Genomic DNA, 19880 nt, shown 5'->3' with positions numbered 1-19880 from the left:
AAATAGTGTTACGATTAAATAAGTGTAAAATAATCAAACTCAGTGTATTATCATCTCTTACTCATGCACACACACACACACACGCTCTGTCGGACAGAAACACTGAGGGTGTGGTTTCCTGTTGGAGCTGTTTAAAGGGAGTGTATAAGCTGAGACCCTCCTGAATGGTGGATTTGTGTTGTGGGTGTGTCTGTCTCAAATGGGTGTGGCTCAGGATCTCTTCCATTTATGGAATTCGGCAGCCTCATCAGTCCCTGCCCTCACGTCGCCCACGGCGATGAGCAGCTGTGACAGGTAATATGTTGTCATGACAAAGAGCCGCCCATGCTCCAGGTTTGGTACGACCTTGAAATGCTGAATGGCCAGGGTGAAGTCAGACACGATAAAACTCAGACTGCCCAGCGCCATCAGAGGCTGGCGGGTTCGTAGAGCCAGTGTTACCATGAGAACAAGCAGTAGCACATACACACCAACAGCAGGTGTGAGAATGGAGGAGTCATGTGACTTCTGTAGGTGTGGAAACAGGTAGGCATAAGTCCCACCACCTGTCAACCACAAAAGGAGGTAAAAAAAGAATGATAAGGAGGAGGAAGAATGAGATGAATAGTGTGAAGAGAGAAAGGAGACAGAGTACAGCACGTGAGTTACAGCAAAGCAGGCCATCCCTGCGAGAGAGAGAGAGAGAGAGAGATGTTAACATATGTTAACATATAACACATGTATCAACCTGTATCTACCTGCACTGTCCTGGCCCTGCTGACAATCAGTTCATGTATTTTAAGGATATCCAGTTCATTGCCATGAAGGAGAAACTCTGCATTTGTGTGAAACCAAAAGAATTCAGTGGACTTACCGGCAAGGAAGAGCTCATCCCATATAAGGCAACAGTCTCCTCCCACTGAGAAGAACAGTCCTCCTGCCACACCCACCAGACTTCTCCCACCATTGTAGCTCAGAACCAACAGAGCCAATGAGAACGTAGGGGCGGACTTAACAGCTGCCGCCAGTAGAGATGGTTCAGAGAGTGGGATCCACCAGTAAAAATACAGAGCAGCAGACAGGAAGAAAGGGAAGAGTGAAAGAAACAGAAGACAGGACTGAGAGAGAGAAAAGATGAGAAAACAGACAGGTGTTAGAATAAATACTGTCCTCATATATGATCATCACATACATATAAACTCAGTGACAGTGGTAGAGGGTAGTTAAGGAAACAGACACGGTTGGAAGATAGTTAAGGATGAGCAGTGACAGCTGGAAGACAGGTGAAATGGAATGGAGCTCTGTGTGTGTGTGTGTGTGTGTGTGTGTGTGTGTGATGAAAATGAATACGAGTAAATGATATGTGTACATATGAGTGATTACCGTGTTCCTGCGCTGGCGGCGATCGTAAGCATGCGTCTCGAGGATATCCATGTCTTTCACACGCTGATCAGAGTCAAGCCACACACTGCAACTGGGCAACTGCACCTGTGTGTGTATGTGTCTATCTGTGCATGTTGAGTCTGAACTTTGGACTAATCTTGATGATTGTTTATCTGTCTGATTGAGCATAACCAAAGTTCATTGCTTATCCCCCCCATTGCTCTGTCTCTCTCTCATGGTCTTTTATCCGATGATGATGTCACCAATGGGAGCAAAGGTTTGATGCCTACTTCACTTTGTCGCTTAGGGTAATAAAAAGGGAAATCTGTTTCTCTTCTTTTTCTGCCTCTATCTCTCTTTCAAGCGGCCAAGTCCTCCATCGGTCTGTAAATTCAGTTTCAACTGATTGGTGTTTAATAGGACTTCACATCACGTACTACTCAGAACCATTTAAAATCACCATAAGATGTAGCACAGACAGAGGAATGAAGTCATTTAAGGTTATGACAGAAGAGTGATAATGTGATTTAAGATTATGACAGAAAAATATGAATGTGATGTTACTTGCAAAAAATTAATTTATGGGAGAAACTGATAATTAAATCATTATATTATTACCTCTATTTAATAACCAAAGTTCAGAATTATTTTTTTGAGCACACAAAAAAATTAAAGAATTAAATTTGAGAATAAAAGTTGCAGTTAAACAAACTTTTTTTTGAATGTGGCAGAAACTGTCTTCCGTACATTTCATCTTAACCGCCTGGCATGATTTTTTTTTACAACTAATAATCACATGTGAACTTACAAGCACGGTTAGAACAATGGCTTATCAACAGATAAACGCTGAGGGGAGAAAAATATAAACAATAAAATAAGTAAAGAAGAGAGAAAAACAGTAAGAATATGCCCAGCGAGGCTATCAGCTCTGTTCCCATAACAAAAAGCCACGAAATAAAGTAATTGTTTTTACGGCCTTCTTACTGTAACTTAAAGATACCATGTCCATGTAATGTTCCAAGTCCTTTATAAAAACTCAGTAGGGAGGAGTCCTTTTAAAACCTTGCATTGATGAATATGAAACTTTGACAGAAAGAGAATGACTTCAATGACTTAGAAAGAGAATGACTTCAATCACAAAAGCACTTTTCCCCAGATTCTTATCCTTAGTATGAAAACCAAACAAAACATATTTATAAAATAACTCAAAGTCGTCCAATAGCTTCTCTATAAAGAACATTGATATGTCACAGGTTTTAAGTATACTGGCAGGGCCAAAAGATATGTCACAGGTTTTAAGTATACTGGCAGGGCCAAAAGATATGTCACAGGTTTTAAGTATACTGGCAGTGCCAAGAGATATGTGACATTGTTACTGGATGGAGAGAGCAAAACAAACATAATGTATTTATATCTTTCACATACTTAGATGGAAATTGTGTAACTGGGTAACACCTGTGAATCATGAGGAAGCCTCCTTCACTTTGTTTGTGAGAAAATATCTATGAGATAGTGTCCAACTTTTTTTCCCATGGGATATTCTGGTCAAACTGGGACCGGTATGCTACGACATGGAGAAGTGGTAAGCTCCCTATGACATAGAGTACAGACAGCCTTATTCTTTCTTGCGGCTTCAATAAAGCAAACCCTTCCACACACTGTTTCATCTGGATGGACTAAGGGAATAATGAAAGGACACTGAGTACCGTGCAATAAGGGAACTGAACTACTGGGGATGGCTGCCATGACTAAAGCAAATTCTTTGAGTGTTACAGGAAAATTAAATTGTGCAAGAAACTTGTCATATGTCATGAGATAACCTTGAAAGTTCAGCAGCTGTCCTACCAATAAAATATTTCTATCAAACCAGTTACTAAAGAAGATACTCTTATGCTTGTATAAAATATTACAGTTATTCCATATACAGTAATGGTGTGGATATATATATATTGGATGAAGCAATATATATAAGCCTAGATATGCCCTCAGCTTTGGATATGAGAGTATGTCCTTTTAATGACAGGTGTCTTTGTAACCACATCTTAAATTTATGTTTTGCTTTATCAATCACTGGGTTGTAATTTAGGGTAATTCTGTACTTGGGGTTTTTAGTTACAGCCATCCCAAAATAAGTTACTCTGTCTTTTACAGGGATGTTGCAAATTGACACGTCACTACAGTTTTTCAGTGCAAACAGCTCACACTTATCCACATTCAGGCATAAACCTGAGGCTCCAGAGAATAAATCAATAATCTTTATCGCTGACTGTACCTGAGAAGCATGTTTTTATCGTCTGCCAACTGACTCATCAGAAGATTATTATCATAAACAGAGATACCTTCTAACCTGCTGGATTTCATATAATGGCAAAAGACCCCAGGAAGAAAAAGTAAAACTGAAACAGGGCAACCTCGTCCCACCCCTCTTTGAAGAGAAATTCTTTGAGTGTTCCCATGTCTTAGTTTAACCAAGCTATTACCATTAATATAGAGAATTTTCATAGCATTGCAAAAATATGTCCCAAAACCCAAGCATTCTAGAAAATAAAACATAAAAGGATGTTGTACTGAATCAAAAGCTTTGCAGGAGTCCAGGGAGAGAATGAAACTTTTGTCCAGAATTAAATCAAAATAGTCTAAGAGTCTAAGAGGTCTAAGACCAATCTAATATTGTTGATAATATGTCTTTTGCTCATAAATCCAGATTGATTTTCATCAGTGATTGAGTTTAGAAGCTGCTTGAATCTTTTAGCTAAAATAACAGCAAACACTTTATAATCATTAAGTTATTGGTCTCCAATTGTCCAGCAGAAGCAAATCTTTTTTTGGTTTTGGGATTAAACATATTACTCCTTGTGTCATTGTAGTAGGGAAAGAGGAATTCCAGATACTTTCTGAATAGACCTTATGAAGAAATAGAGTGAGTAAATCAGGGAATAATTTGTAAAATTCAGCTATAATACCGTCATTACCAGGTGGATTATTGTTTTCGAGTGAATGGGTGGCATCCCTCATTTCACCCTCTGATACTGGAGCTTCACATGATAAACAGTCCTCCTCACTTATAGGATCAAGTTTCTCAAGATGTTGACAAAAACAAGTAAAGTTACTTTCATCAAAGCTCGATCTGTATAAATTAAAATAGTAATTATAAAAAAATGTAGACATGACATCTGCATCATCAGCAAAGGACCGGTTAATATTCAGCTGTGACAAGAGATTATATTTAGCTCTTTGCTTTTCTAATTTAAAAAAGTTTCAAGTTTCAAGTTTATTTAGAGCCCAATATCACTGACATAAGCTGAAATTTGCTCTCCATGTTCCAGCCATTTCAACCTGGATCTTACAAAGGCCCCTCAACCCTCTCCTTATACAAGTCATCCAGTTTGTTCTGCAACTCTGCAAGCTTAATAATCTGTTCATCATTCATTTCTTGTGGTGGCAAATTAGTTAGGGAAGTCATTTCAGAGACTACCTTCTCCTCTGTGGTGCATCAGTTTTGGCATAATCATTTCTATACTGCCTTAAAAATTTGCCAATGTCACGTTTTAGGAGCTCCCAGTTACAACCAAACAACTCCTCAGGTTGTGCTCTATTCCCATAAAGGGGAATAAGGCGTTCCAGTTCCATTTTAACAATAGCATGTTTTAGTAAAGAGTTATTCATGTTCCAAAAGAAGCAACCTCTGATACTACCATAATCAGAGACGAGTCTGACATTAATGTAGATAGCTTAGTGGTCTGTAAGTGGAGTTGCCAACATCTTGACTGTACACAGTCCTTAAGCAAATTTGTAGAAACAACCCAGTAATCTAAGCATGAGAGTCTAGAGCCATTCTAGTTGCCCCAAGTATAAACTCTGCCAGTTTTAAATTCCTCTCTCCATGTTTCTACATCACATCTATCCATGAACAGCTTTAAAGAGGAATTTTGATTAGATCTTTGACCCGGGGGCCACCTGTCGACAGCTTCATCTAAAACAACATTAAAGTCACCTCCTATTAGCAAGTAAGCACCTGGATATTTTTATGGCCACTGGTTAAGCTTGTATTATAGGTATATTAGTAGAGCATCATTTCTAGATTTTGAAGTGTATTCATAGATATTATGAAACAGTTTAAGACTAGACAGATGGGTCACACTCACAGTGCAAAATAACACCATCATAGTTATTCTTCAAAGATGAGACCCCTACAGATCTTTCTGTTCCATAAGATAACCATATATTATTGCCGCATTGTTGTAACCGCCACAATGGCCTGTTACTGCATGCATATGTGTGTTATGTGTGTAATGAAAATGTATAAAATGTGCAAGATTTACTGTATATAGGGCGGCATGGTGGCGCAGTGGGTAGCGCTGTCACCTCACAGCAAGAAGGTCTCGGGTTTGATTCCCGGCCGGGGAGCCAGGGTCCTTTCTGTGTGGAGTTTGCATGTTCTCCCCGTGTCTGCATGGGTTTCCTCTGGGAGCTCTGGTTTCCTCCCACAGTCCAAAGACATGCAGGTTAGGTGAACTGGAGACACTAAATTGCCCTTAGGTATGAATGTGTGTGTGAGTGTGTTTGTCTGTGTGTCTGCCCTGCGATGGACTGGCAACCTGTCCAGGGTGTTTCCCCGCCTTTCACCCTATGAGTGCTGGGATAGGCTCCAGCACCCCCCGCTACCCTAATCAGGATAAGTGAGTGAGATAATGAGATAATGAGTGAGTTAGATAATGAGATAATGAGTGAGTGTACCGTATATGTGTATCTGTGTATCTGTGTTGCACAGGGGAAGTGTAGGTAAAAAGGGGAAGTGTAGTGCTTCTTTCAGCCACTAGATGGGAGTAGCAGCCACTTTGTGCCACAAGGGTAAAAAGAAGAAGTCAGATACTTGATTGTTGTTGTTTTTTGTTTTTTTGAGTTTGGTGTGGCCGTAAAGCATTGTAGGGAAAAACCTGAATGAACTGCTGGACAAAAGCGGAGTTAATAAAGCTATATTTATTGTTTAACACTTTGAGAATTTTTTCTTAAATAATGGATGAATTGCTTGCACAGAGGCCTACCTCCCTATGTTTGATGGAATCAGAGCTGAACTAACTATAGTCATTCTCACCTTCATCTGTTCAACAACCCATCCAACCACCAATCCTCATCATCCCATTAACTGATTACTCTTCCTTGTTGGTGGACCGTGCCTTTTCTGTTTCACGTGTTGGAGATCTTTGAAATAGCTAATCTCACTGGCTGTCCGTGTCACTCTATGGACATTTCATGAATCATTTGGACATTGTTTCATTGTTGAGGCATGTCGAAGCCCCTTATATTGCTTTATAACCCTAGTCTAGGTGGAGTCTTTCCTGGTGGTTATATTGTGATTTCCAAAAGTGATATCACTAGGAATAGAATGGAACTCTTAATAAAAATACAAAAGCAGTTTTGAAACTTTTTGTGAACAAAAATAAGGCCTCACACTTAACATTACCTCTCAACCCCCAGGCATTCAAAGATAAAATAAAACAAGCCAGCACAAACAACTTGAAGCCCCACTTGGTTGGCTTGGAGTACATATCTTGGGTCATTCCAGTATTTTCCTTCATTGCAACCATCCGCCCATCAGCAGTACATTCCTGCGAGGATGATAGGATTTGCAGGCATTCCGTATTATCTTCAGCAGAGGTTTTGCTCGGAAGAGGCTGTCATGTGCCGATGTACCCTTTTTATTGTCATTTTCAGCATCCTTCCCGGCATCACTTATGTGAACGTTCCAGGAAATCATTCTGTATCTGTCCCTGGACATCACTGTTGCTGGGAATAGCACAGTGTAAATGTTCTTCTGCCGCCAGTTGTCTGTGATCTGCTGCATCCTCATCATGCCCCTGTGCAAAATCAGTCCAGTGTACTTGGAGAATTCACTGATCCCCAGAGGAGTCCACTGGTACTTGTACCCTTTTTCAGCTCTCTTGGCAGCTTGTTTGTTGGTGTTGTCACACAACATTTTAACAGTCCCATCTGAGAAGAACAGCGTGACCAGGTCCAGAGGGGTGTCTACTGCACTCAGCTGCACTCCAGGTGTCCTCGCAGGCTGGCACAGCCCCATCGGCATCTCTCTCTGTTTGCCAAGACTGTGGTGGCTGAGCTTCTTGTACAGAATGGCACCTATGCCTCTTTGGCACAGGTCCCACTTCCTCTGGTGCATCTTCATTCTCTTATGTTTCAAGACGTTAGCGATGAAAATGAGTAAGTAAGTGAGTGTTACATAACCTAATTCATAGCTCAACATTACCATTTTTGATGCAGAATATGGATAATCAGTAAGCTAAGTAAGACCTTGCATTTGGGCAAGGAATGCAAATAAAAACAGGCAACTTGTGATGGGCTGTGAAAAAAAAAATCAGACTGCGCAAAGCCTACAGTACCTTCACTACTCAAATAACAGTGTTTATATGCCGAACTCTCACTCAAAAACCCCAAGACAAGCCCGTACCCGCACAACAGGCAAACCTCCCGGTGTGATACTGAGAAATGTTTACACTTACTCATCCAGTTCATCCTCAGCTGGGTCAAGTTGTAGCTCAAAATGACAGTGCTCCTCATTAGGGTCAGTCTCTGGGTCTGAGGAGCCGTCATCATCCCGCCATCCTTACGTCTCATGTTTGCTGTGGTCTAAAGCGTCTTTCAAAGTGTCGTTCCCTCTTGCTTGCCATCTTCCAAACTGCAACGCTTGTCTCCAAATGAAATATGCTTGAACCTGCATGGCATTTTATCTCGTTTACTGTGGGCATTCCCCAATGTGACTCAGCTCCTCCCGAAACTAATGGGCAAGTCGTTATCATGTGAATAGAGTTGCAAATACGGGGGTTGGGTTGGTGCTGCCCTGTCTCCGACTGCCGCGTCCTATAGCACCCTCTGGCTGTCTCCCACTGCCGCGTCCTATAGCGCCCTCAGGCTGTCTCCCACTGCCGCGTCCTATAGCACCCTCAAACAGACTCCCACTGCCGCGTCCTATAGCGCCCTCAGGCTGTCTCCCACTGCCCCCTCCTATAGCGCCCTCAGGCTGTCTCCCACTGCCGCGTCCTATAGCACCCTCAAACAGACTCCCACTGCCGCGTCCTATAGCGCCATCAAACTGTCTCCCACTGCCGCGTCCTATAGCGTCCTCAGGCTGTCTCCCACTGCCGCGTTCTATAGCACCCTCAGGCTGTCTCCCACTGCCGCGTCCTATAGCACCCTCAGGCTGTCTCCCACTGCCGCGTCCTATAGCGCCCTCAGGCTGTCTCCCACTGCCGCGTCCTATAGCACCCTCAAACAGACTCCCACTGCCGCGTCCTATAGCGCCATCAAACTGTCTCCCACTGCCGCGTCCTATAGCGTCCTCAGGCTGTCTCCCACTGCCGCGTCCTATAGCACCCTCAAACAGACTCCTACTGCCGCGTCCTATAGCGCCCTCAGGCTGTCTCCCACTGCCCCCTCCTATAGCGCCCTCAGGCTGTCTCCCACTGCCGCGTCCTATAGCACCCTCAAACAGACTCCCACTGCCGCGTCCTATAGCGCCCTCAGGCTGTCTCCCACTGCCGCGTCCTATAGAGCCCTCAAACAGACTCCCACTGCCGCGTCCTATAGCGCCCTCAGGCTGTCTCCCACTGCCGCGTCCTATAGCGCCCTCAAACAGACTCCCACTGCCGCGTCCTATAGCGCCCTCAGGCTGTCTCCCACTGCTGCGTCCTATAGTGCCCTCAGGCTGTCTCCTACTGCCGCGTCCTATAGCGCCCTCTGGCTGTCTCCCACTGCCGCGTCCTATAGCACCCTCAAACAGACTCCCACTACCGTGTCCTATAGCGCCCTCTGGCTGTCTCCTACTGCCGCGTCCTATAGCACCCTCAAACTGTCTCCCACTGCCGCGTCCTCTAGCGCCCTCAAACTGTCTCCCACTGCCGCGTCCTATAGCGCCCTCAAAGAGACTCCCACTGCCGCGTCCTATAGCACCCTCAGGCTGTCTCCCACTGTCGTGTCCTCGAACGCCCACAGGCTGTCTCCCACTTCCAAGATGGCAAGAGCTTCCGCAGTCCTAACTGAGTGAGGGAGGTCATTCCACCACCACGGAGCAATGGGGGAGAAGAGGTGTGGTTGAGAAGAACGGCTGCCGGGATTCCGAAGTGAGGGGACCGTCAGCTGACCAGAGGTGGTAGAGCGGAGGGCTCTAGCAGGGATATAAGGAGTTATCAGCGACTGAAGGTAGGATGGGGCGTAGCCTCTTGTGGCCTGGTAGGCCAGCACCAGTGTCTTGAACTGGATGCGGGCTACTACTGGAAGCCAGTGGAGTGCAGTATGGAGCAGAGTGACATGAGAGTGCTTTGGGAGGGTAATACCAGGTGTGCAGCGGCATTCTGAACAAGCTGGAGCGGCCTGATGGTGCAGGTCGGCAAGCCAGCCAGTAAGTCTTGCAGTAGTCAACGCGGGAGATGACAAGCGCTTGGACCAAGAGCTGGGTCGCTTGTTGCGTGAGGAAGGGGCGGATCCTCCTGATGTTGTAGAGGGAGAATCTGCAGGATCGAGTGACTGCTGAGATGTGACTAGAGTAGGTCAGCTGGTCATCAAGGGTCACACCAAGGTTTTTGGCTGCTCTGGAGGGGAACACCACAGATCCCTCAATGGTGATTGCGATGTTGATCGTTGGGGAGTTCTTCGTGGGAAAAAACAGAAGCTCAGTTTTCTCCAGGTTGAGCTTGAGATGGTTAGTGGACATCCAGGAGGCGATGCCGGCTAAGCAGGCTGCAATGCAAGGCTGAATCTGAGAGTTGGAGGAGGGGAAGAAGTGCAGATCCCGCAAAGCCCAACCCAGCAAGGGATGAGAGGAGAATCTGGTGGTTAACCATGTCAAATGCTGTGGAGAGGTCTAGGAGTATGAGGACAGAGCTGAGCGACTTCGCTCTGGCCGAGTGGAGCTCTTCCGAGACAGCAAGGAGGGCCAGCTTTGAATCCAGACTGATTCTGATCCAGGGGATTGTTCTGGAGAAGATAAGGAGAGAGTTGGTTATAGACTGGGTTTTGGAGAGAAACAGTAGAAGAGACACTGGACGGTAGCTACTGACATCAGCTGGGTCTACAGTGGGCTTCTTAAGCAGTGGCTTGACCTGTGGCCTCTTCAGGGCAGAGGGAACTGTGCCAGTAGGAGGAGCTGCTGATCAAGGACGAGATGAAGGGCAGAATGTCCTCCGAGATGGCCTGAAAGAGAGGGGAGGGGATGGGATCAAGAGGACAGGTAGTAGGACGGTGGGATTTTATTAGTAGAAGAACTTCAGAGTCAGATAGAGGGGAGAAGGAGGAAAAGATAAGGACTGAAGGAGGGAGAGGAGGCCAGCAGACTGAGTAGAAATCAGCTGAATGTTGAAGTCTCCTAGAAGCAGGATGGGAGTGCTGTCCTCAGGGAAGGAGCTGAGGAGGGTGTCCAATTCATCCAGAGGGCCTGGAGGGCGGTACAGAACAGTCATGTGCAGTGTACAAGGGGAAGAAACAGAAACAGCGTGACATTCAAAAGATGTGGGGGAGATAGAAGGGAGAGAGGTTACTCGGAAGCTCCATGAGGGAGAGATCAGGAAGCCAATTCCTCCACTCCTCCCCGAGGGTCTGGGGGTGTGAGAGAATGCAAAGGCAAAGGAGAGGACAGCGGGAGTGTCTGTGTTCTCCGGCATGATCCACGTCTCAGTGAGGCAGTTCCAGAGGCCACCTGAAATGATAACAGTAGTGTCAGCAGAGCGCGGTGGATGGATGACAAGTTACATTCGCGAGGATGCAGAGGCTGCCACCTGCAAAGATTGCGAGAGGAAACTCGAACAGGAACAGGGAGATGACACATGATTAGTGTGAGTGTGAGAGAGACAAAGATAATTGGAACAAAGGGCGTAGTAGCACAGTATCAGTACGATGAAACTGCAGCAATAAGTGTAGTCGCACAATTACACAGATAAGCAGAAGGAGAAGGACAAAGATATTTAGAAAAATAGAGGTAGTAGGACGATTATGTAGATGGGCAAATGGAAAATGAATCACTGAGGGCAGAAATTGACTCGGCTTCCTCGTTGTCCTTCCTTGGTGGACTCCCGCAGGTAGACTCCCACAGGTAGACTCCCTTGTCTTAGTCCGACCGAGTCTTTGTCCGACGAGACAAGGAAGACGAGACAAGGGAGACGAGACCGCTCTAGCTGCCGCTACAGCTGCCGCTTGGCGGAAGCACTATTCCTAATAAGTCTTGTGACTACAGCGCTCGCAACTTAAGGGCAGGCTACAGCCCCGCCCCCTCAGGAACCAGAACAAACCGGAAATCGGCTGTGGCACAAACTAACAAACAAATGCAAATCAGCATCTCAACAGCTGACGCGACAGGAATTCAAACACAGTTATAAATTGACAAAGAACCCTAGTCAAAGCGAACCTGAAAGAATCTAGCACGAAGTAAGTTATAAACGGCGAACAACGACAGAGTAAGTGTTACCGGCCCCAGACCTAGGGGATATCTGGACCGGCAGCAAGTGATGCACAGGCTGGATAGCACTGTGAATCAATGAAGAGACATGACATTCATTAGTGTCTAACTGTAGCCAGCGCCATTTTATTTTTGAACTGCGCGGGCTTAGAGCTTGAAGCTATGTCTCCCTAGCTGACCCACAGGAGTGCGGAACGCCACCTACTGTCTGGATGATATCACAATTAGAATAGCTGTTATCTGTTATTAAATGAAACTATGAATAGAGGCAATTCCTCAATCCTCTACACTCTCCCCTGCTTTAAGTGATGTCTCCAGACATCTAGAACTAAACTAACAAATGAGGTGTTGTGTATAGTCTGAGTTTGAAAGTCAGCTGTCCAGTTATTGTAATTGTCTGTCAAGGGTATGTGGGCCGTTTAAAAGTATCTGTCAGGGTTTGAGTGATTGTCAAGTCTCATGTTTGTGTGAGTCCTCTGTTGACATTCAATAAGCCCACATAGCTGGTCTCATGGAGTAGCAGGCTTCAGGGAATGCAGGATAGGCCGGCCCAGGGTAAGGCATACACAGGAACACGGAATTTGCTCCTGCCCTCCAGGGGTGATATGAAGGCTGTCCCAGATGTTCATATGTAAACATTTCCCGAGGTGTTACAGCTCGAGTGGACCTCCTCACAGGCTGTTCTTCTTCACTCATTGGCTTTGTGTCAGATTCAGCCTCTTCTCCCAGCACAGGTGGACTCCCAACATCCTCACTGGCATCCCCTTCATGGTCTTCCTGGACTTCCGCAGAAACAGGTGGATCATGTAGTGTTGGTGACTCTGGCACAACAAATGGTGTGAGTACCTTTTGCTGCTGTACTCCACTTGGTTCAGCGACTGGTCTCACCGGCTGGAATTCAGGTGCTACGGCTCTGAGTTTACCTTGTGGTCCAAGTTGGGGTGCAACTGTTCTTGGTTCAGAGACCGGCAAAGGTCGAAGGCGGTAGAAGTATTCTTCTTCTTCGGCAGAATCATCGGAACTCTCTTTGTCTGTGCCTTCGCTATTTGTTTTGCTATGACTCTGTCTTTGGGGTTTCCTTCGCACAGGACAGGTGTGCTCATTTTGTTCAACTGGTAAGTCATTAACCAGGAGTAGGTGGTTACGGTGTAGTACGCGAAGGGTTCTGTCTCCCACCTCTGCTTGGATTCTATAAACAGGCCCATCTCCAACTCTTTCAATAACTCTGTGCACTCTCTCTTCCCAGTATGCACGAAGCTTGCCTGGGCCACCCCTCTCCGACAGATTTCGAACAAGCACACGATCTCCTGGCTGGAGCACAATACCTTTAACACCCCGATCATAGTACTTTTTCCCTTTTGCTGAGGACTTCTGACTATTTTCAGAGGCGATCTTATAGGCCTCCTGCATCCGAGAAGCCCATTTCTGTGCATATTCCTGTCGGGTCTGCACCTGTTGTCCAGGCTTGAGGTCAAAAATCAAGTCAATGGGCAAGCGCGGAGGTCTTCCATAGAGGAGAAAGAAAGGTGAATAGCCTGTTGCCTCATGTCTTGTACAATTGTATGCATGGACAATGTGTGGCAGATGATCCTTCCATTGAGATTTCTTCTCCTCTTGCAGAGTACGGAGCATCTGCAGAAGTGTTCTATTTAGGCGCTCAACCGGATTCCCCTGCGGGTGATAGGGGGTCGTTCGAGAATGGGAAATTCCAGCCAGCTGCTGGAGTCGCTGGAACAAACCATTCTCGAATTCCCGGCCCTGGTCATGATGTAGCTTTTCCGGGTACCCAAAACGAGGAATGAAGTCGTGGAATATCTTCTCGGCTGCAGTTTTGCCAGACTTGTTTTTAGTTGGATAGGCTTGTGCAAAACGGGTAAAGTGATCTACAAGGACCAAGATATACTCGTAGCCTCCTCTACTTGGTTCCAGGTGGAGGTAGTCAACAGAGATGAGCTCAAAGGGGGAACTGGTTGAAATGGAGCCCATAGGTGCTTTCTCTGGGAGGGTAGGTCGCTTCTGCTTAATACATGGGCACTGACGGATGACATAATCTTCAATCTCTCGTTGCATGAAGGGCCAATAAAACCTCTCCCTCGCCAGATGGATAACCTTATCAGCCCCCACATGGCCCATGTTGTCGTGTAGTTGATGTAGCACAGTTGACTTCAGCTTACTGGGGAGAACCAGTTGTTTACGTTGTCCCACCTGCCTGTACAAAAGTCCTTTGTCCAGTCTAAGTCTGTTCCATTCGTGTACTAACCGCCGCGTCTCTCGCCCCATGTGTCGCTTGTCTTTATCAGTAGGTTTCCATCCCCTCCTCTTCAGTGCGATCACTTCACAAATAGCTGTATCCTCTTTCTGGGCAGCTCTGATGTCATCTGGGGTGATCACCGGCACACTCTCAGGAGACACATCCTCATCACCTAAACTCAACTGCAACATGGCCACCCATGGAATGTCCTTGTCTGGCATAGCTTTGCCTCCCTGCCATATGGCAGAAACTACATCTGGAGGCATGACTTCAGTGTACTCCCATATGTGTTCCTGCAGCTTCACGGGGTACCGTGACAAGGTGTCCGCATCTGTATTGGTTTTGCCTGGCCTGTATTTTATGGTGAAGTGAAAATCAGCCAACTCACCCACCCAGCGATGACCGACAGCATTTAATTTGGCTGTGCTTAGAACATAAGTAAGGGGATTGTTGTCCGTGTACACAGTGAACGTAGGCGCATAGTAAAGGTAATCTCTGAATTTATCGCATATCGCCCACTTCAGAGCGAGAAACTCAAGCTTGCCGGAATGGAGATGGTAATTTTTCTCGGCAGGCGTGAGCGTCCTGGACCCATAAGCTATGACACGGAGTTTACCCCGCTGCTGCTGATAAAGCACGGCCCCCAGTCCTTCGTTGGAAGCGTCCGTGTGTAACACAAAAGGTAATTCAAAATCTGGATAAGCTAAAATGGGTGGGTTGACTAACATCTCCACAAGGCAAAGCAGGACAGTGTGGTGTTCCGGGGTCCACTGCACTGGCGTCTTAGATGGCAGCTGGCCACTGTTGGTGCCCCTTGTCTTAGTCTTAGTGGGCCTACCTGCAGCAGGGATAAACTCACTCGGGCCTTCCAGAAGCTTAAACAGCGGCCGTGCGATCCTAGAAAAGTCCTGTATGAAGGAGCGGTAGTACCCCAGGAAACCCAATAGAGCCCGGACTTCCCCTACTGTTTTTGGCTCACTCTCCTTCAGCCGCAGTACTGCTTCAAGGTCCTTAGGGTCTATCTGGACACCTTCACTGGACACTAGGCGGCCAATATATCTCACCTGACGTTGGAACAGCTCGCATTTTTTTGGACGTAATTTAACACCATGTTCCCGGAGCCGACAAAGTACTCGCTGCAAGTCCCCGACATGGTCATGGAATGTCTTTGAAAAGCAGAGCACATCGTCCAAGTAAGGCGAACAGCACTCGTCTCTCAGACCATCAAGGATGCCCTCCATACATCTTTGAAACGCTGCTGGTGCGTTGGTCAGGCCAAAAGGGAGACGGATCCACTCATAAAGTCCCCAAGGGGTGCTAAAAGCGGTCAAGTGCCTGGAACTCTCCTCAACAAAGCCCTGATGATATGCACTTCCCTGGTCGAGTATCGAGAACCAGGAGTAACCCCCAAGATTATCCAGCAGGTCTTGAACACGTGGGAGCGGATGGCGGTCAGGAATGGTTTTGCGGTTTAATTCTCTAAAATCAACACACAGACGTAAGCTATTGTCCTTCTTTCGGACACAGACCACAGGGGATGAGTATGGTGAGATGGATTTTCTTATCCAACCTTGGTTAAGCAGATTCTGAACATATTCCTTTACTTCTCTGTACAGAGGCTTTGGGATCGCGTTGTAACATTTCTGGACAGGTGTTTCGTCCTTCAAGAGGATTTTCAGTTGCAAGCCTGGGAGGCAACCTATGTCAGCGTCATCCCTGGCAAATACATCTGACATATCGTACAACATGTCTCTCACGATCTTTTGTTCATTCTCTTCAAGATGAGACACATCGACAGGTGGGTGCCACTTTTCACTAGTTGTGTGTCTTTCACTTTCTTTCCCTAGGTTACTCTGCTCACCTGTACCCAACTGCGCTGAGCATGTCCGGACAGGGAAGTGGGGTGCAGGCTCTAAACCCCCAGGGGGACGCATGACTGACTTCACTGCAGTAATTTCCTCAAGGGTGCCCAGGACGGTCTTCTGAGAGAGGAAGATGTCGTGTTTGGTAGCATTTTGAATGGGAATTTTCGCTATTTTTGAGGACCCATTTGGGACATCTACTAATGCTGGGAACAGCTCTAGACCCTCAGAGCAGGTATTTTCAGGACTGGGTTGAAATAGCATTGCCCCCCCCCCTGGCCACGCCTTGACTCTACATCTGACCTCACAAATTTGACCAGCAGGGACAACAACACCTTTCTTTCCAACTCTTACTGTACACTGGGGAGTGATGTCTTTAGATGGCAGTATTTGGAGTGTAGAGACCCAGGCTTCCACCACGCTTCCTCTAACACCCAGAGCCTCCTTAAGCAAAGCGGTAATGTTGACATTATTCCCCTGTTCTTTGTTCTCTTTGATAATCTCTGTAATGACATTGCTACCTAAAAGATTATCAACACAGCTCTGAGCGATTAATATTGGTACTTGTATAGCCACATATCCATGGCTCTCACTAGGTATCCGGAGGTCAACTTCTGCCCATCCTTCGAAGGGAACCTCTGTGCCATTAGCTGCGGATATCCGTAGGGGTTCATCAGTAAACAGAGTTTCAAGAGGCTGGATGTCGACACCGGGCAACTGTTTTTCTACCCACGCCTTCCCCACAATAGTCACCTGAGCACCGGAGTCCAAGAGCATCTGAATTGGGACACCATTAATTGTACATGACACCATACATCGTTTGCCAAGGAGTCGTGCTACACGTCTCCCCGACATTGGCTGAGGCTGTGTAACAGGCTTTGCATGTTTCACTGTTTCAACACAGCTGATTTGCACTGGGGCCTTCTCGCTGGTAACAGTCACTGACTGCCCCTCTCCAGTGACCTCACTCCGTTTCCCGACGGCTTCCTCTGCAGGCAGCCTATGGCCCTATGTCCTGCCTGACCACAAATAAAACAGTGAGGGCAACTTGCATTGCACTGCTGTACACAATCACGACATCGGCCCCTTGTCTCAGTTGTAGAGGCTTGAGGGCGAATTGGGGGTGGAACTGGGCCGCCAGAAGTGGCACTCTCGGAAGGTCTCACCATTTGGGCCAAATGTTTTGTCAATGAGGACACTTGTGCTGTAAGCTCCATAATGGCAGCACGATTAGCCTGTAATTCAGAGTCAACTTTCATTCGTCTAGTCTGTTCAGTCTGTTCACTACCGTCATCTTGCACTGCACTTACCGTCACTGGTCGAGTTTTAGTCACCATGCCGAGGCGCTTTAACCTCTCAGCCTCCTCACTGGTAGACTTAGTGATTTGTTCTAAGAGACAGTCGTCGCTAACCTGCAGGTCTGCAAGGAAGGGTTTCAGATCACGTCTAACATGGCTGTTTTTTTCATTTAAACCCTGGTAGAGTGTGTGGAGAAATGTACCCTGAACAAGCTTCTTATCATAGTTAAAATCTGCCCCAGACTGCTGTGACTCAAAAGTAACTCGCTGTTTTAGGCCCATGATCCTGTACAAAAACTGTTGAGGGCTTTCTTTATCTTGCTGCCTAGCGTTACTTAACTCTTGAAAGAGCTCAGTACTATTTTTGTCACGAATGTGGGAGCGGAGAAACCGCTTTAATTCATCTACGGTCAGGTCATCCTTATTAGTAAGCATCTCTTTAAATGTCCCAGGTTTAGTTATCTTAAGCACTGTTCTGATAACCTCTGATTCACTAAACCCTTCTTGTAACCCTTCATCTATCCGTTTACAAAGGTTACTGTATGACATGTCAGAACCCACATCAGAAATTTGCCCACCATGAAGCTTAAACTCTCTGCGTGGAAACAAAGCTGCAACGTCAGTAAACCTTACCATCTGATCAGCAATGCTAGATGAGAAATTCGCCCTACCAAGGGGAACACCACCTGTACCAATGTTGGGAGGCTTGCCTGACATTGAAGTGGTGAAGTCCCTAGTGCTGGATGCATTACTGTCTCTGCCCATAGTTGGTTGGGTGGTGTGGATGTCTCGATCCCTGGATGGGTGTGGCATGTGACTGTCTGCGGTGGTTGCCGTTGTGAGGGTGTCTGTATGGAGTTGACCAGGAGGGACTGGAGAGAGGTGTCCATGGGGATGAGTTGTCGTTTCCTCCAACCAGGGTGAGGCAGCATCATCAGTTTGTACAGCACCTGCCTCTGGTGCTTGCAGCAGGTTAGTGAGCATGTCATTAAGGAGAAGGAGCTGAGACATGCCTTCATCCTCCCGGTTGCTCAGTCTCTCACTTCTCAAGTAATCAACAATTAAATCATAGAGTTCTGGTTCACTCATGTCGCCAATATCAGAAGTTTCTTCACCACTGGCAATCGCACTTGCGACAGCCTGTAGTTGACTGGCACTCAAAGTTGAAAGCTTCCTCTGGATCTTTAAGATCAACATCCGCCGTGGTGTTGAAGCAGGCATTGTGACTGAACACCTGTGGCCTCCACTCTCTAGATGACGCACCGCACTGCAGCCTTCCTGAAAGCTTTAGGCACAAGTTTCCGCTGTGGCAGTTCCTACTTCTCCCACCAGGTGGCGCTATCCCGGACGAGCCCCCAGTTGTTACCGGCCCCAGACCTAGGGGATATCTGGACCGGCAGCAAGTGATGCACAGGCTGGATAGCACTGTGAATCAATGAAGAGACATGACATTCATTAGTGTCTAACTGTAGCCAGCGCCATTTTATTTTTGAACTGCGCGGGCTTAGAGCTTGAAGCTATGTCTCCCTAGCTGACCCACAGGAGTGCGGAACGCCACCTACTGTCTGGATGATATCACAATTAGAATAGCTGTTATCTGTTATTAAATGAAACTATGAATAGAGGCAATTCCTCAATCCTCTACATAAGCAGAGCAAACAGAAATTGCGGCTACTCAGGCAAATAACAAGCAACAAATGGTACTGTATGGTTTTAGCATTGTATGGTATTGCATTGTATTGTATGGTGTGTACTTATGACAGAAGGCTCTGTCTCAGGCCGCGAGCGGCACCTTTTCCCCCCCCCAAACTAACCACTTTTCCGTAGTTGTACAGTGTTCGTTTGTGTTTGTGTCCTGTTACGTGTACGTCATTCATACATATCAAATATGCACATATTCCAATAAAATACCGCGCTAACTTCGAGGGTGCACACTCGAAGCACGCAGCAGGTTACCCGGTTTCATACACGCAAACATTTCCAATTCACGTTCGCAATCTTACAGTTTAAAGCACCCTACAAACCCTAACCCTAACCCCAATTACACCTAAACAATTCACGTCCACAATCTTACAGTTTAAAACACCCGACAAACCCTAACCCCAATTACACCTAAACAATTCACGTCCACAATCTTATAGTTTAAAACACCCGACAAACCCTAACCCCAATTACACCTAAACAATTCACGTCCACAATCTTACAGTTTAAAACACCCGACAAACCCACCCAATTACACCTAAACAATTCACCTCCACAATCTTACAGTTTAAAACACCCGACAAACCCTAACCCCAATTACACCTAAACAATTCACCTCCACAATCTTACAGTTTAAAACACCCTACAAACCCTAACCCCAATTACACCTAAATGTTTGTTAGCGTCCTTACTGTTGTTGGTTTATCGTTACTGTCTTTATCAGTTTACACTCACACACAATTACCCAGTTAAATGTTTGTCCCGTCTTGATTATACATATCGCTTGGTTTGAACGTTCTTATTGTGTTGTAATGTTTGTTGGTTGTTATGTCTCCCTCTGTTTTCTCTGTTTGTCCGTCTGTCTGGTTATCTGTTTAGTTACAGTAGCATAGGACTACCGGTGCAGGGGAGGACCAAACAGAACCGTAGGAACGCAAGTTCGT

General features: G+C 46.3%; 1 protein-coding gene across 1 annotated transcript; it reads right to left on the bottom strand.

The window, feature by feature from the left end:
• Positions 1–23: 23 nt before the first annotated feature.
• tmem86b (transmembrane protein 86B) lies at positions 24–1466 on the bottom strand. Its single transcript, XM_030793875.1, has 3 exons — positions 1363–1466; positions 854–1097; positions 24–665 (listed from the first exon to the last, which is right to left on the bottom strand). The coding sequence occupies exons 1-3, from the start codon at positions 1411–1413 to the stop codon at positions 211–213; spliced, it is 750 nt and encodes a 249-aa protein (XP_030649735.1). The 5' UTR covers positions 1414–1466; the 3' UTR covers positions 24–210.
• Positions 1467–19880: the final 18414 nt, after the last annotated feature.

The sequence above is a fragment of the Chanos chanos genome, chromosome 16 (assembly GCF_902362185.1).
Source record: "Chanos chanos chromosome 16, fChaCha1.1, whole genome shotgun sequence".
Classification (NCBI taxonomy): domain Eukaryota; kingdom Metazoa; phylum Chordata; class Actinopteri; order Gonorynchiformes; family Chanidae; genus Chanos; species Chanos chanos.
Note: the sequence above shows the minus strand (reverse complement) of the source record. Positions and strands in the feature narration are given on the sequence as shown.